General features: G+C 46.7%; 2 protein-coding genes across 9 annotated transcripts in view; one reads left to right on the top strand and one right to left on the bottom strand.

Annotated features, from left to right (window-relative positions):
- Nucleotides 1-398: 398 nt before the first annotated feature.
- On the top strand, nucleotides 399-5,923 carry LOC125162452 (speedy protein E5-like). 4 transcript variants are annotated; one of them, XM_047853491.1, is made up of 9 exons: nucleotides 399-697; nucleotides 912-1,024; nucleotides 1,492-1,608; nucleotides 1,795-1,989; nucleotides 3,551-3,609; nucleotides 3,960-4,045; nucleotides 4,570-4,684; nucleotides 4,836-4,933; nucleotides 5,756-5,923. In XM_047853491.1, exons 2-8 carry the CDS (start codon nucleotides 1,009-1,011, stop codon nucleotides 4,893-4,895), a joined length of 648 nt encoding a protein of 215 aa, XP_047709447.1. In that variant the 5' UTR covers nucleotides 399-697; nucleotides 912-1,008; the 3' UTR covers nucleotides 4,896-4,933; nucleotides 5,756-5,923. The 4 variants fall into 4 exon arrangements, with proteins under 4 accessions (XP_047709447.1, XP_047709444.1, XP_047709448.1 ...); XM_047853488.1 differs by having other exon boundaries at nucleotides 4,570-4,744; XM_047853489.1 differs by having other exon boundaries at nucleotides 406-478; nucleotides 4,570-4,744.
- A 7,280-nt stretch (nucleotides 5,924-13,203) lies between these two features.
- ANAPC1 (anaphase promoting complex subunit 1) overlaps nucleotides 13,204-14,772 on the bottom strand; it is a 97,929-nt gene continuing 96,360 nt past the window's right edge. For all 5 annotated transcript variants that reach the window (XM_047852848.1, XM_047852851.1, XM_047852850.1 and 2 more), the window contains one exon: nucleotides 13,204-13,576. In XM_047852848.1, the coding sequence (XP_047708804.1) occupies nucleotides 13,461-13,576 (116 nt within the window). In that variant the 3' untranslated portion in view covers nucleotides 13,204-13,460. The remainder of the gene's footprint in view (nucleotides 13,577-14,772) is intronic.

Genomic DNA, 14,772 nt, shown 5'->3' with positions numbered 1-14,772 from the left:
TACAGATGGCAAATACATGTGAAAAAGATGTTCAAAATGATGCGTGACTATGTGAATTACTTTTATTATGGATGAGGAACTAATCAGCTTTCAAGTTTGTGCTTTCTCAGTTTTTAATATGTGGATGCATTGCTTTCATTGGGAATCATTAATCGATTTGATTAAACACAAGATGAGTTTCAAAGCAGAGAGAATGTTGGGATAAGAGGAGGTTGAGTCCAGTCCTCTGGCTTGGATACTAACTCCCCTCCCCTTGAGGCCCATTGCCTTTTCCTCGAGCACCTTTTATAGACCAAAGAGCAGCTCCTAGTGGAATGGTGTGATGTCATCAGTGACTTGGGGCAAGGGCTCTGGAATCTTAGAAGCCATTTGATCTCAAACACCTGGCTACAGTCAGTGTTCTCACACTGTTCTGAGGCTGTGCTCTGAGTAAGTGTGAGGGGCCTAGATCCTGAGAGAGCCAGGACGTGTGTTCTGGGTGAGTGTTGCTCGTTCCTGTACTAGACTGGTGTGTAAGACCATCCAGCTTGGCCCTCATGGAAAGGTAACTGAGACTCAACTATCACTGCCCCTGGCCATTCTTCCCTTGAGCACTGGTCAGACCACAAGTTCTAATCCCAAATCCAAAGTGCTCTAGCCACGGTCAAGGAACACATCCTAGACAAGTTAAGTCACCATTTTCTCATCTGTAAATCAGGTAAGCTATACATCTCACCTTACAGATCATTATAAGGATTGAATGAGGTCATTCTCTATGTATTATTGATCAATATTGGAAGTTCAACAAGCAATCAATAACTGTTAGCTATTTTTACCATTCTAATTATTATCAGGTTTCACAAGGAGCAGGTTAAGCAAACAGAAATGGCCAGTCAGAATCAGGTTGATCCCTTCCCTCTTTTTGTATGCAGAGAAGACAGGACCCCTCTGGGCTCCACATCGGCTGCCTCAGAGACTGCTCCAAGCCAACAGGACGCAGCAAAGAAGAGTCAGAAGAAAAGGGTGTGCATGGAAGGGAAGGCAGGTGTGCGTGGTCGTCTGGCCTCTAACCCTGGTTTCTGAATGAGTGAAACTGATAGAAGACCATAGCTCCTTTCTCCTTCCTCCTCTCTACTCTCATGTGTTTGGATCTGCATGGGCAGGAGAAAGGGTGTTCAGGGTAAGACAGGGAGGTCACTATCATGTTCACTTTTATACCTATTAAAGACAGCTAGGACTAGAGAACTTCACATCTGTCTCTATAGAGGTATCCCCCAGGCAGAATGATCCATGGAAAGAGGCACAGGAGAGTAGATTTTGCCTGGCAAAGAAAGGGAAATAATAGCTCAATTCCTACCCTCCTTTATAGACAAGGGCAAAGGGGTGATGGTCATTCTCTTATCCCTTCAGATGTCACATGCAAAATTCTCAAGGTGAGTGGGCAAGGAAGGGCCTAGCATTTCCCGAGTGGGCCCCCTATGATGACACAGGGTCCTTCCTTTCTCTCTGCAGCTCCACAGAATAGGAGCCCTCTGGCCTCCAGTTCTGCGTCTTCAGAGGTTGTCCCTGAGCAGAGAGCCAGGACAATGAGAGGCCAGAAGAAGAGGAGATGGACGGATGTGAAGGCAGGTATGTGTCCCTAGGCATCCCTCAGCTTCCCTGCACCAAGTATCAACTAATGCCGAGTAAATCACTTGTTATCTTATCTTCACAAGGCTGGGTCCAGTCTTCAGAGTGAGCTGCAAGGAAAGGACCCCACTTCTCAGGCGGGTCACATCCACACACTCCGAGTGACCGAGTCTGTTGTTCCCGCAGGGACCCAGGAGAGAAGTGCCCCGCCCTCCAATTCCACCCCCTCTGAAGCTCTCTCTGAGCTGAAGTCCTGGAAGAAGAGGGGGCAGAAGAACATATGGACTGTCAATCATGTTGAGGGGACAAAACTCAGGATGAACAAGAGGAGAAGACCCAGTTACCGTCCTGAAGACCAAGAAGCATTCTACCGACTTCTGGGTGTGTGCTCTGGGCTGACGGAGCATTCAGGGCCCTGCTGAGCTGAAAATCATGTGGGAGGCAGTGGCTCTGGGATCGTGCTCAAACCTCCCCCAGGTGCTAAGCTCTAAGGTGTCCAGGTGGTGTGGACACAGAGCGACCCTGCTTCTTCTGTGGAGGTGGCAGGTTCTTCCTCTCTGAGACAAGTTCTTGGAGGGAGAGGATGAAGTGTCACACTAGGGAGTCCTCAACTGTCAAGACATTTCACAACCAACCAAGGGGTCCCTCCTCTACCCACAGAGATAGAGTCATGTATTCCCTGCAAGTAAGATTTTAGAGATTAGTGATGAAAAGGCAACCTAGATCTTGCTGCCTTTGTGTTCAAGGTCGGGGAGACAAAAAACAACCTCATACAGAAATAGGCTGCTCTCAGCCAATGACAAACGCGAAGACATAAATTTTTTCAAAGGCAATGATGCCTGGAGATGGGGCCTGAGCAAGGATAGGGGAGCTTTATGAAATGGAGTACTCAGGGAAGGTCTGTCTGAGAAGGTGGCATCAGGACCAGAGGCAGGACTGAGTGTCACATATTTAGGGACAACACTGAGATCACATTGTCCAATACAGCATTCATTAGCCGCATGGAGCTATTTAAATGTCATTTTAAGTGAATTCAATAAGCTTTTAAAATTCAGTTTCTCGATCTCATGAGCCACATTTCAAGAGTGTGGTAGCCACCCATGCCTAATGGCTGCCATATTGAACAATACAGATATAGAACATTGTCATCATCACAGAACATTCTACTGAAGAGATCCAGACTGACTGGAGAGGGGTCAAGGAGCACGAAATGATCCATGACTCCTCCATCCCCACTGTGCAAATATCATTGTCCCAGGCAAGGAATGAGGGATACACAGCACTGGACATTCTCGGGTCTTCACTGGAAAATGGGGCCTCCAGGGGACACCTCTAATCCCCAACAAGCCTTCTGGGAGCAGGGGAAGCCATATCATTATCTTTGGGAAGCAGGCAGATCCAGGAGAGAAGGGGCAGGTGCCTAGTGCCTCGGGTTGGAGGGTGGGGAGGCTGCAAACTCACCACCACAGGCTCAGGGTGCTCAGTTAATCAGGTGGGGCAGGGAAACTCTGGACAGTCACAGCATGATAAAGTGACAAGGATGTGGTGTCACAGAGACCCATGGCCACATGCAAGCTTCTGGCTTGAGGCAAATTTGTTAAGCTTTGAGAGCCGGGTCACATCTCTGTGATAAAAAAAAAAAAAAAAAAAAAAAAAAAAAGTGCCCCCTGCCATCACATGGAAGATTAAATTATAATAGCAAACTCCATGCCCCACATTTGAAACTCACAATACAGGTGCCAGTGGAAGGAATAGCAGCTATTACTAATGTTAAGGCTCGTAAGCCTCCTGGAAGAAAGGAGGCTGCCCCCACTTCCATGAGACAAAGGAACTTGGAGAGGCTCCGGTTTTCCTCCTTCCCTCTGGGATGTCCCACAGCCCTTCACTCACATCTCCCAGAAGGGTTGCCCCAAGGCCCTCATCACCTTCCCTTCCTTTGCAGAGGATCCTGTTATCCAGAGCTTCTTGGAAGCTGACATTTTCCTCAAAGTGTCTGATAAGGTATCTGCTGCATAATGATGAGGGACCGAGGGGTCTACAGAGTTCCCACCCCATGAGGGCAAGAACAGAGAGCCAGATTTCTGCCCGGGCAGGAGAAGGCCTGGAGAGACCTGCTTTCAGTGCCAGAGAAGGAAAGGACACACTGCCCATGGCCTGCCCTGCCCACTGGAATCTTCTGCTGGCCTTCCCGTCGGCTCCCCTCCACATGCCAAAGGGCCTCAGCACAGCCTCCCTCCTCCACCTCTGCTGAGGGTTTCCCACTATGGCCATTGGATGGGGCAGGACCCATGGCCTGTGCAGGACACTCTCACCCTTCTATTCACCCCTCACCGGCCTTCTACTCCACACAGTACCTGCTTTCCATGGTGGTGGAATATTTTGGCCGTGTCGGGCTGCCTGGACACCTCTACAACAGGATCCACTTCTTCCTGGCCCTGTGAGTGCCTCCCTGGGGGCGTGTTCTCAGTTCTGCCCAAACCCCCCATTCCCACAGCCTCACCAGCCCACCTGGGTGCGTGGCCATGCTATGAGCCAGAGAGTCCCCACTGGTAGTCCCTCTTGGCCGCAGAGCAGACAAAAGATCTTCAGGGGTCAGACGTTCTTGGGGGAGAGGAAGGCAATGAGCAAGGTCCTGTGATAAAGAAGAGTCAGGAAACACCACTGGCTGCTCAGAGACTGCGTGACCCAAGAGAGGAGGCCACAGGGAAATGGCAGACAGCCAGAACCTTGACTCAGGCCAGGCACAGCATGGGTCCTGTAGGCTTAGTGTTGAGGATAGTCCTGCTGTCCCTCTGGACCCAGGCGCCCTGCAGAGAGGGCTTCCCGGACCCTCCCTCCTGGATAGACCGACCCAGGCACCAGGTCCTCTGGTGTGGCCTCCGCAGACTCTCCCCACTGTGCTGCCTGAGGCTGGCTGTGGGCACTGGGGCCTGCCAAGCTTCCCTGCTTTTCCCATGGCAGCTACATTGCCTCCGACATGGAGGAGGACAACCCCACATCCAAACGGAGCATCTTCCAGTTCCTGCTGGGCAGGGAGCACTGGCCAGAACTCTACAAGGAGTTCCTGAAGCTGAAGGTGGAGTTCTTCCATGCAATGGGGCACCAAGCCTGGGTCACCCTGGAGTTGTGTGAGGAGGTCTGTGGGGGACGAGGGCCAGGAGGCACAGCCCAGAGGCGGTGGGGCTGGGCCCTTTCTCCAAGTGCTTACATTGCTGTTTCCCTTTCAGATCCAGGCCCAGAACCCACATCACTGGGTCTGGAGTCGGGCACGCCAGTGCGCCCCCTAGGTCCCCAGGGAACAGAACGGGGGCTGCAGGTGGTCCCGGTGAGTGCCCCGGGGCTCTGCAGGGTTGGACAACCCCACCCTCCATGCCCCTGCGGTCACCTCCTAGGCTGGCGTGAAGAGGAAGCAGTATAGCATCCCTTAATGCATATTAGCATAGTAAGGGCTCTGAGAACTCCTGTGGTAAAGAAAGTAATTACCTGTGCTTATATCAAAATTCTCCAAATGATTTTCATTATGGAATCATGGAAGCAACACAAGATCCAAATTTGCATATCAAAAAAATTTTTTGGAAAGCTCCTGGAAATGCTGATCTAAGTAACGAAAACTTCTGCAGGGTTTTCGATCTGAGTTGAAAATTTTTAAACATAAATAAATGGAAGACACTGAAGTCATCCTTTCTGGAAAAGGGGCTGTTACCCTGGTGGCTCTTGGGAGGAAAGACAGATTATTTTCAGCATGTGATCAAAAGTGGTATTTGTTTTGCTCCCACATGAAGCAAGCCTAGTAGCTGGGTCCCTGAAGGATATGTCAGGGTCTCACCATGTCAAGGACAGAAGGAGTTCCCGGGGCTCCTGGTCTCTGCAGAAATAAAATTGCGGGGGGGGGGGGGGGGCGGGTAGGGAACAAGCCCACAGAACTGTGAGGAAGTACACCATAGATGACACATTTATAGAAAACAATCACTTGACTAGCATCCACTCTTTAGAATATGTTTTCTTTAGTTTAAATTTAGTTTTTATATTTGGGTTTACTTGAAGTCAGGGGAGATCTTCGGTGAAATGCATCAGGAATCCTTTGCCTGGGGACACGGCTATACTAGAATAATCTTGTGAACTGAGCTCCCCCCTCCCCTCTTTGCAGGATGTGATGGAGCCTATTCTCATCCTACGAGAAAGAAGGTCAAGTGTGCTTTGTGATAAACCAAGTTTAGGATAAAGTTTAATTCATCCACAGGCTTTTTCCTTGAGGACAAACAACTATTATATATGTTAGAACCTCAATATGCCAAAGAATGACTGCCACAATAAAAAGGAGACAAATAATGTGTACTGGGGCTGCTCTTGGGTCTGGTCACTTGTAAGAGCAATGAGGGTGGCAGTTGATTTTGCCTGAGCCCCTTTCCAACATGCACCTTGTGGTGAGCTGATGAGAACTTCCTCACTCGAGAGTTTGCCTCTTCCACTCCGATCTCGCTTTCTTTTCTTGTAGCTCCCGCCCAACCCCTGCCTCCCCCTGCCCCGACACCAAGCTGCTGCCTCCTTCGCAGCCTCTGGGAGCTACACAGGGATAGCATCGGGCCTCCAGCTTTCCTCAGACCTGCAGGAAAGAGGGTGCAGGGAGAGCCAGGACCACCGCAGCCTGAATAGCACAGTGACCCTCCAACCTTCCAGTGGGTGTCAGCCAGCAAAGGCCCTGACCCCTGGATAACCTGGAAGGGTACAGTAGTAACATGGAGGGGAGACCAAAAGAGTCAACATGCCAGAGAAGGAGCCTCTGCAGAGACTGAGGCCAGGCAGAGGGAGAAAGGACAGAAAGTCCGGGAAGAGACCTGGACCACTGAGGAGGAAGTGAAGGAAGAGGCCAAAGAAACCGCTAGAAGATGGTGAGGAAAAGAAGAGGAGACAGGAAGGGGAGAAACACATTGGGAGAGAGGATGCAGCGAGGCCGTTGTAGACAATCAGCATCTTGGGGTCAGTTGTCCTTGGAGCCCTTCCTGACAATCTGCTAGAAAACAGCCTTACCCAATGAAGAGACGGTAGGGAACTCCAGAGAGCAGACCAGCAGAGGCACGGAGGGCATTGATGTGTGGATCTAAGGCTGAAACAAGAGTGGGAGTAAGAGGGGGGAGTCCTATGCCATCATACACTCTGACATTATAGAAATAACCCAAATTTCAAAATGAGATAAGGGAGAGAAGGGAGTGGGCTCATGAACAGCTGCCTGGGGGAGAGGTGGGGAGGTCCCAGGGTGCCATTGAGGCCAGAAACAAGGCAGTGGAAGCTGAGGTAAAAAAAAAAAAAGGGAGTCCTATGAAGATATTAGAGTTAAATGTATTCACAAAACAGAAGCCATCCTGAATGCCACATTAATGAATATGACAAATTTTAAGAGAGCAAACAAAACAGATCAAATAATGATACATGATAAATAGAAGAAATACAGTAGAAATATAAAAAATGAGGCTCAACTGAGATCAAATTATTTGTATTAATAAATCTGAATTAATAAACCTGAAGAAAACGATTTTCAGATTGATTCGCAAAGCAAAACCCAGCTCTCTGACATTATCCTTAAATCATTCAGAGGTGCTAACAATAAGGTGAGGGGCAGGGGTATACCATGCAAACGCCCTCAAATGAGAGTAGGGATTGTGATCTTGATACCACGGGAAGGAACACTCAGGTGCAAAACCCTTCAGACACTAAGAAGGATACTTGGGATGGGGATGAGGGGCAGGAACTGGGGGTCGGTGCCCAGCATTACAGGCACTCCACAGGCCTTGGCTGGTCCACTGCAGCTCGATTTGCTCAGTGATGTTCACAGATTTTACAGTCCTCTCGATGGGTGGGTAGGTAGGTAGGTAGGTAGATAAACAGATACATATATTGATACATAGATATGTATAGCTACTTTAGATAGGAAATCTAATTATTAGATAGTAATTACAATTACCAAAAACCATCTACCTCTGTACTGTCTTTTTCCCATGGAAATGACTGATTTTGCCACGAAATTTCTGATAACTACAAGGTTCCCAGGAACTTCACAGTCAAGCCATAAGAAGCTAACTCCTTTCAGGAAGTAATATGGTGGCTGTTCAACCCTCTCTACCCCACGAGCGCTTAGCATTTTCTTCTTGCTAAGAAAAGAAGCATTTGTGGGGTGCCTGGGTGGCTCAGTCAGTTAAGCATCCGATTTCAGCTCAGGTCATGATCTCACGGTTCGTGAGTTCGAGCCCCGCGTCGGGATCTGTGCTGACAGCTCAGAGCCTGGAGCCTGTTTCAGATTCTGTGTCTCCCTCTCTCTCTGACCCTCCCCCGCTCATGCTCTCTCTCTGTCTCAAAAGTAAATAAACGTTAAAAAAAATTTTTTTTAATAAAAAAATAAATGAAAATAAAAAAGAAGCATTTGCCAAGAAAAGCATTTTCTTCTTTCTTCTTGAGTCCTCTGGAACTATCCAGTCGCAAATAATCACAGTACTTACTGTCTGTGACACCCAGTCCTTGCAGCTCCAGAAGGCCAAGGTAGAAATAGTTGGGCTAAGAGGTGGTTTCTCTCCTGACTCATGCATCTAAGTGACTCAGTCCCAGGAAGTTTGGCGCAAAACTCGGTCAACGCAAATCATCTCAGTTACTCAGCTGGAAGACCATACATTCTTCCGTTAGTCCCCTCAGTGTGTTAGGGAGAAACTCAAGGCCCCTCGGCGGGGGGGGGGGGGGGGGGGGGGTCACTGACACTGTGACCCAAAATGGGTACCATCCAGATGAGTTGGTGCATGGATCATAGGATTGCCACGAAATCTTGGGGTTTCAGAGCACACCTGAGGGTTTGGTAATGGAAAAGGAAAGTGAACACCACTGGGAGATAGCCAAGGGGCTGGAAATTCCATGAGCAAAACCAGGGGAGACCAAGTGGTAGTGAGTGGTTTTTATGGGACTCAGGGATGGGGCTGAGTTCACACCTAGGTCACTGTGTCCCACATAGCAGCACAGGGTTTGCTCAGGAACTAAGAAGAAAAGGTGTTGATAAAGGGAAGCAGACAGAGGGTTTGGGGAGCAGAGGACTGAGAAGCCCCTGCAAAACTCCAGAAACTCAGGGGTGGGGGCCCCTGTCATAGCAGATGTCACCATCTGCCCTCATGTCTGCCTGTGACAAGTGCAGAAGACTAAGGGCTTTGCCGCCTCTTCCTCCTCCAGGCCTCACGTGGGCATCCTGGCTCCTCACAGTGGCACCCGCTTACCTGGCCCCACGTGGAAACAGCTGGAGGCTGAGCAAAGAGGAGGTGGTGAGATGCTGAACTGACATCAGTCCACACAGAGGGCACAGTGAGATGACCCACAAATTGGAGCAGAGAGGGAGTTTGGAGCAAGATGACACAAGACAGCACCCATGCCCCCCTGCCCTCTGGGGATCTGCAGAAATTTCAAGTGGGGGTTGGTGCTCATCTCCTCTAGATCTTACCGCACAGGGAGTCTGCAGCTAGAGAGGCTAATTACAATGGGTTTGCTAATGATTCTTCCATTGTTGAAGAGTTGTGGACACTTACCCACATTTCCAGTTGATGAGACTATCTTCTTGGTCTCTGGAATGGCACACAGTGAACAAAATATTCTTGCTTAAATGAAAAATAGGGACAAATGTGAACGCAAGACAAATGAAAAACCACGAGTAACCCTAACTAGATTCCAAATGCCTATGATGTCTCTCCAGTGATGGGATTCCCCAGATCATGATCTAGCACGTCTAGGTTCTGGAAGCCCATGGACTACAGCCCCACAACGCAGTATACCTGAATGTAAGACTAGAGATGGATCCCTTAACTACAGAGACAAGGCAACAGATTTCACACCTCGGTATTGGAGTAAACGCAGGAGGAAATTATGAACGTGCAGTTATTTATAGGCATTCACTGATTTTATTGAACTGAATATAAATTGTTTCTAAATCTCCCATTTCATATTATAATGTGCCACAGAATAGGAAGAAATATTTTCAGCTGAAAGAGAAATTTCAAATTTAAATGGTTGTTACATGAGAAAGAAAGCAACACGTAGACTAACTCAATCTAATTCCAAGAAATTACAAAGGCCTCTGTTCTTTGAAAGATGCAGAGAGAAAAGAAGGGTCCACAAACTGCCTGGTGCAATGTCCTTCTAACTCATGTTTAGTCTGCCTCTTTCTCAGCATCTACTAGGCTACAAAAAAAGGCAGTAATGAACCCGGTTCAGGGGTTAGAAGCAGTGTGATCTGAAAGCCCAGGCTTGTTAGGGTTGTGATGGGGAGCAGTACAGCCTTGGGCCAGCCACCTCCCTCCCTGAGCCTCAGGGGTCTCAGCTCTAGAAAGAGGGGCAGGACCAGAGGCCACCCTAGAGATCTTCCAATGTTGACATTTTATGTAACTGCCTATGGATTGAAGGTCCTGCCCTCTGAACAACCCCTACTCCCCATCCCAGCAGCCCTTTCATTCAAGGACAGAAGATGGAGCAAAGCAAGAGGATGGCGAACAGGCAAGTCCGTCCTTACCCACAGACAAGAATTAACAATACGGTTTTAGGGGCTTTTCTTTCACTTTAGCAAAAAAGACTTTCCCACAGCTTGTGACTAATGAGAAGCGAGCAATGTATTTCTGAGTGGGGGAAACCTGGCTGGCCCTTGGAAGCAGGAAAAGACAGTCACCTGGGAAGTTCTGTAAACCACATGGGTATCTACAGGGTGCTGCTAAGTGCTAACAGAGGCCTCTAGCCTGGGTAAACCCTTTTAGTAGCCACTCCTCCAACTTCCCCTCTGCTTCCTTTCACTGCTGGTTGCAAACTGCAGATAGCTCGGGATACACAGGTGACATAATCCTGTCCTGTCCTCCACAGCTCATTTGGAGAGAGCTTCAATACAGCTAATTTTCTATAAAGTATGCTATGAAGACGAAGGAACCCAGAAGACAAGCTTCCAGCCCTGTATGCAGGAGGCAACAAAGTCTTCTGCATTGGATCTCAAGTTGACCCATGGCCTTCCAACTTCACCCAGCTCCCAGCATCCTCTCCTGACGTTGGCCTTCTCCTGTCCCTCAGATTGAGCTTTGACATGGCTTTCATCAGAATCAGCACATCCATTCCTCTGACAATTCCTGCCTTGGCGCCACACACTCTGGCTTCTATTCAGAATCCCAGCTTCCAAGCTCTGGCCTATCTGCCCAGCAGGCACACTGGCCTCCCACCAAGTGGGTCTGTACGCTGATTATCAAGCTGAGAGATGAGGCCAGCTTCTTCTGGCTTCCTCTGGGATGTCAGAAGATCCTGTGAGCCAGGATCCCTGTAAGCTATGAAGTCAGCTAGTTTCTGGACAAAGGGTGAGAAAGTGGCCTTACTCCAGTAAGATTAGGCTCTGGAGGCCTGAACCCAATGGACGCTCCTGCTAGGGCCTGGCATCCATGCCTCAGAGCTGCCCACAAGTTCGTGCCTTCACTTCTTCACAAGACACTCAAGGGAGAAGCACAGATGTCAGCACCCATCAGGGAGATGATAATCGGTGTTGTGTGCATGTGTGCGTGCACGCATGTCTGTAACTACTGTTTCTTTAATTATGTCTAATTATGGAAGCATTTATATTTGTGTGAATAGAAAAAAATGAATGTGGGGAATTATGAGTAAGTTAGGAACCATACTGTGACAGATATTAAGTAACTAGTACTCACCAGCATCTGGTTCTCGTCCCCTTCATGGACATCCAGAAGAGCAGTCACACGAGGCAGATGGATTTGACTACTTCCTACCAACAAGCCGTAATTGGAATTGACATGTGCCATTCCTGGGCCAAAACCCTTAGGAGCCCAATGCATTTCTCCAGCTCTTCCCTTGACTTAACTCGGAGGAGGCTGAAATAGTCTGGATGGTGAGAGCTACTCTCCACATTTTTCGAGAACCCATATATACATAGAATCCATTTCTTAGATGATCCTAGCATGCCTGCTCAAGAGAAGACTGCCGAGAATACGTTCTCTGCTCCCTCCCACCTATTAGTCCCAAACTATCAAGACAATGCTGTTCCCAGGCGATCTACAATCTTTGATTCTCTTTCTCTGAGAAAGCCCGGTTTTTGTTTTTGTTGACAACATTCTAATGTCTGTTCCCCTCATATAGGAGAATCCATAGTGTGCAAATAAATGCCTCTCAAGTAATTCTTCAATCAGAGAAAAGCATACAAATTATAAACAATTGAGAATAAAGGTGGCAACAGTCGCTCCGATACTGAGTTCTTTAAATGCTGATTCAAATGGAATTTCTGTAATCTACCATTTTAATTTTTTTGTCTTTTATCTTTAATTATAAGAAAAACCAGCTAAGGCTGGCTCACTTGGTGGAGCATGTGACTCTTGATCTAGGGGTCTGTGAGTTCGTACCCCACATGGAGCACAGAGGTTGCTTAAAAAAATAAAATCTTTAAGAAAAGAAAAAAGAAAAACTAGCTAAATGTGAAGGGGAAGCACATTCCACCCTCCTAGTCAGTCACATCTCGTCTATATTGTACATGCAGGAGCAAGTCCTTGGGCAAGCGTTGCAGATGAAATATTGAGAGTCTATAGAGGGAATTAGTCTGCTTCTAGATACGTGCCTTGTAAATGCAGAAGCAAATGCCACATGGGTTTTTGCCAAAATCTCAATGAAAACATTTCTATTTACTTTAATCTTTACATTTAAAGCTGAAGAGCAAAATTCAGGATGTGGAAATGTGAAATCACTGAATGGATCTTGCCAGTGTGGTCCCAATGGCCATTCAGGAAGCAGAGGGCACATGTCAGAATCCGGACAGCAGGGAGTTTTCTTCTTCCTGTATTGGAAACCTGAAGCTGGAGGCAGCTTTGTGTGAATATTTTTCATCAGTACTTAGTCCAGCAACTCTTGATACAGATGTACATTCTCCAAATGCTGGGTGGAAACAGACTTTTATTTCTAAATATAATTTCTGAAGGCCTCTCAATAGTGGGAATTTCATATTTTCTCTATTCAGAGCAGGCTTCATGTTGGGCAGTTCTTCATTAGGGCAGAAATGTCCTCCTGTACAAGGTGACTGCTCATACTGTGAGGATGCCTGGCACTGTCACACCAAGTACAAACTAATTTTAGACAGGAAAACTGTGACATCTTAGGAGATGCTAAAAACCATGTCCTTGCTGCACAGAGTAAAACTTGATGACAGGGCTTCTTTTAAAACCTTGCATTTTTGAGCACAGTCACGTCACCTGAATTGCCACAGGTGAAAGACTTGAAAAACTAATAGCCACTCTAGGGGCGCCTGGGTGGCTCAGTCGGTTAAGCGTCCGACTTCAGCTCAGGTCATGATCTCACAGTCTGTGAGTTTGAGCCCCATGTCAGACTCTGTGCTGACAGCTCAGAGCCTGGAGCCTGCTTCAGATTCCTTGTCTCCCTCTCTCTCTGCCCCTCCCCTGCTCATGCTCGGTCTCTCTCTGTCTCAAAAATAAATAAAAACATCAAAAAATTTTTTGAAAAAAAAAAAACTAAACTAAACTAATAGCCACTCCAGCCCCCACTGCTCTTTTATTCTCTGAAACCCCAAACTAAAGTAAGCATCAAGAGTTAGGAAAACAAACCAAAAAACTTTATTTACAAAAGTAAACTTTAACTCACTTTTATATATCATATAATGTTAATGCCAACAGCAACAGAGCCTCTGGAACACTGAAAACACTTGGATATTAAAATACACTGAGGTTTGTGCAGCTCAATTCCCCCTAGTTATATTATAAAACTTATAAACATTTCATCAACTACGTTGTTTGGTCGTGTTTCTGTGCAGAAGTCACGTTTCAGGGTAGGTTTACCACCAGACGCAATCACATAACCATTGGCTGTGGATTTCCAAGAAGCAAAGGAGCCAATCTTAGCAAAGCTCGCACTGGCATTTTCAGATGTTGAAACTTGAAGAGGAGTTCAGCAAAGCTTGTGCTCCCTAAGGAAATGGAAATGGGGGGAAAGTCACATCTCTAAATAAATTCAGCTGTACACCCTTTTGAGGAAGCTTCAGACACAATCACATTTAAAGCTGACATTCTTCCCTTTGAAAATAATTCCCCAAAGACACTATTTAAGTTCTGAATTTCCCATATCAAAATATAATTTGATGTAAGTTTGAATTTATCCATCCTGTACTTCAGAAAGTGACCTGTAGCTACATCTGAAACTATTACTATTATTTAATTATATATCACTTAAATATAATTAATAAATGTGCTTATCTACTTTCAACAACCATAATCAATGTCTTCAATACGTACCTGAAAAAAGAACACAGGCTTAAAGGGAGTCACAGAGAAGTTTAATTTAATGCCTCAACCTCCAAGAAGCAATGGTTCTCAACCTTGGCCCCACAGAGATCCCAACGTCATTCAGAAGTGGAATACAGCCTGGACACCTGGAGGTTTGAAAGCTGCCCAGGTGATTCTGATGCACAGCCAAGGTTAAGAACCACTGTTCTAAAGGAATTAGGAAGTGTATTACCTAAAAATCCTATTAAGCATCCTCTTCCTTTCTGCCTCTACCCCACCAAATGCAACTGTCCACTACTCTTCTCCTAGCCCCACAACATACATATATATGATCCCTACGCCTCTAGGCCACAGCAAGCATCCTAGCAGACATGCAGACAGCAGAGGGAACAGGATCACAAGATCTCATGAAGATGGACAGAGAAAAGTCTCATGATATGATCAAGAGGCATTCTGATTAAAGGCATGACTAACACAAGAAAGAGTTCCGCTACACAGGATATGAGAAAGGCAAGTACTTCTCCTAAGTATTTCCTTTTATTGATTGGCCTCTGCAATCAGCTGAATTAAATGTGTTTAATAAACCTCAACAGTAATTAAGACAAATTTCCTATTTAATTGTTACTCTATGGTGTTCCCCAGACCTTGCTAAAACCCATGCACAGAGAATAAAAACATACAGGAAGATATGAAACAACCCCAAAATACTGATACACTATGGAATTGAACAGACCATTAACATTTAATGTGATACTGAAATGGTTAGGTTTAAACATATCATCTTGCTATTTGTTTTCTATTTGCTCCATCTGCTCTCTGTTCCCCATTGTCCTCTTCTGGATGGAGTATTTTCTATGTTTTTTTTATGATTCCATTATAG

The sequence above is a fragment of the Prionailurus viverrinus genome, chromosome A3 (assembly GCF_022837055.1).
Source record: "Prionailurus viverrinus isolate Anna chromosome A3, UM_Priviv_1.0, whole genome shotgun sequence".
Lineage (NCBI taxonomy): Eukaryota > Metazoa > Chordata > Mammalia > Carnivora > Felidae > Prionailurus > Prionailurus viverrinus.
The sequence above is the reverse complement of the archived record's forward strand: the minus strand, read 5'-3'. Positions and strand labels throughout refer to the sequence as shown.

What these genes read in the sequence shown, in the direction of transcription:
- LOC125162452 (XM_047853488.1), top strand. An exon ending in TCCTCAAAGTGTCTGATAAG is followed by an intron (nt 3,610 to 3,959) that starts GTATCTGCTGCA and finishes TACTCCACACAG; the next exon opens with TACCTGCTTTCCATGGTGGT. An exon ending in ATCCACTTCTTCCTGGCCCT is followed by an intron (nt 4,046 to 4,569) that starts GTGAGTGCCTCC and finishes TTCCCATGGCAG; the next exon opens with CTACATTGCCTCCGACATGG.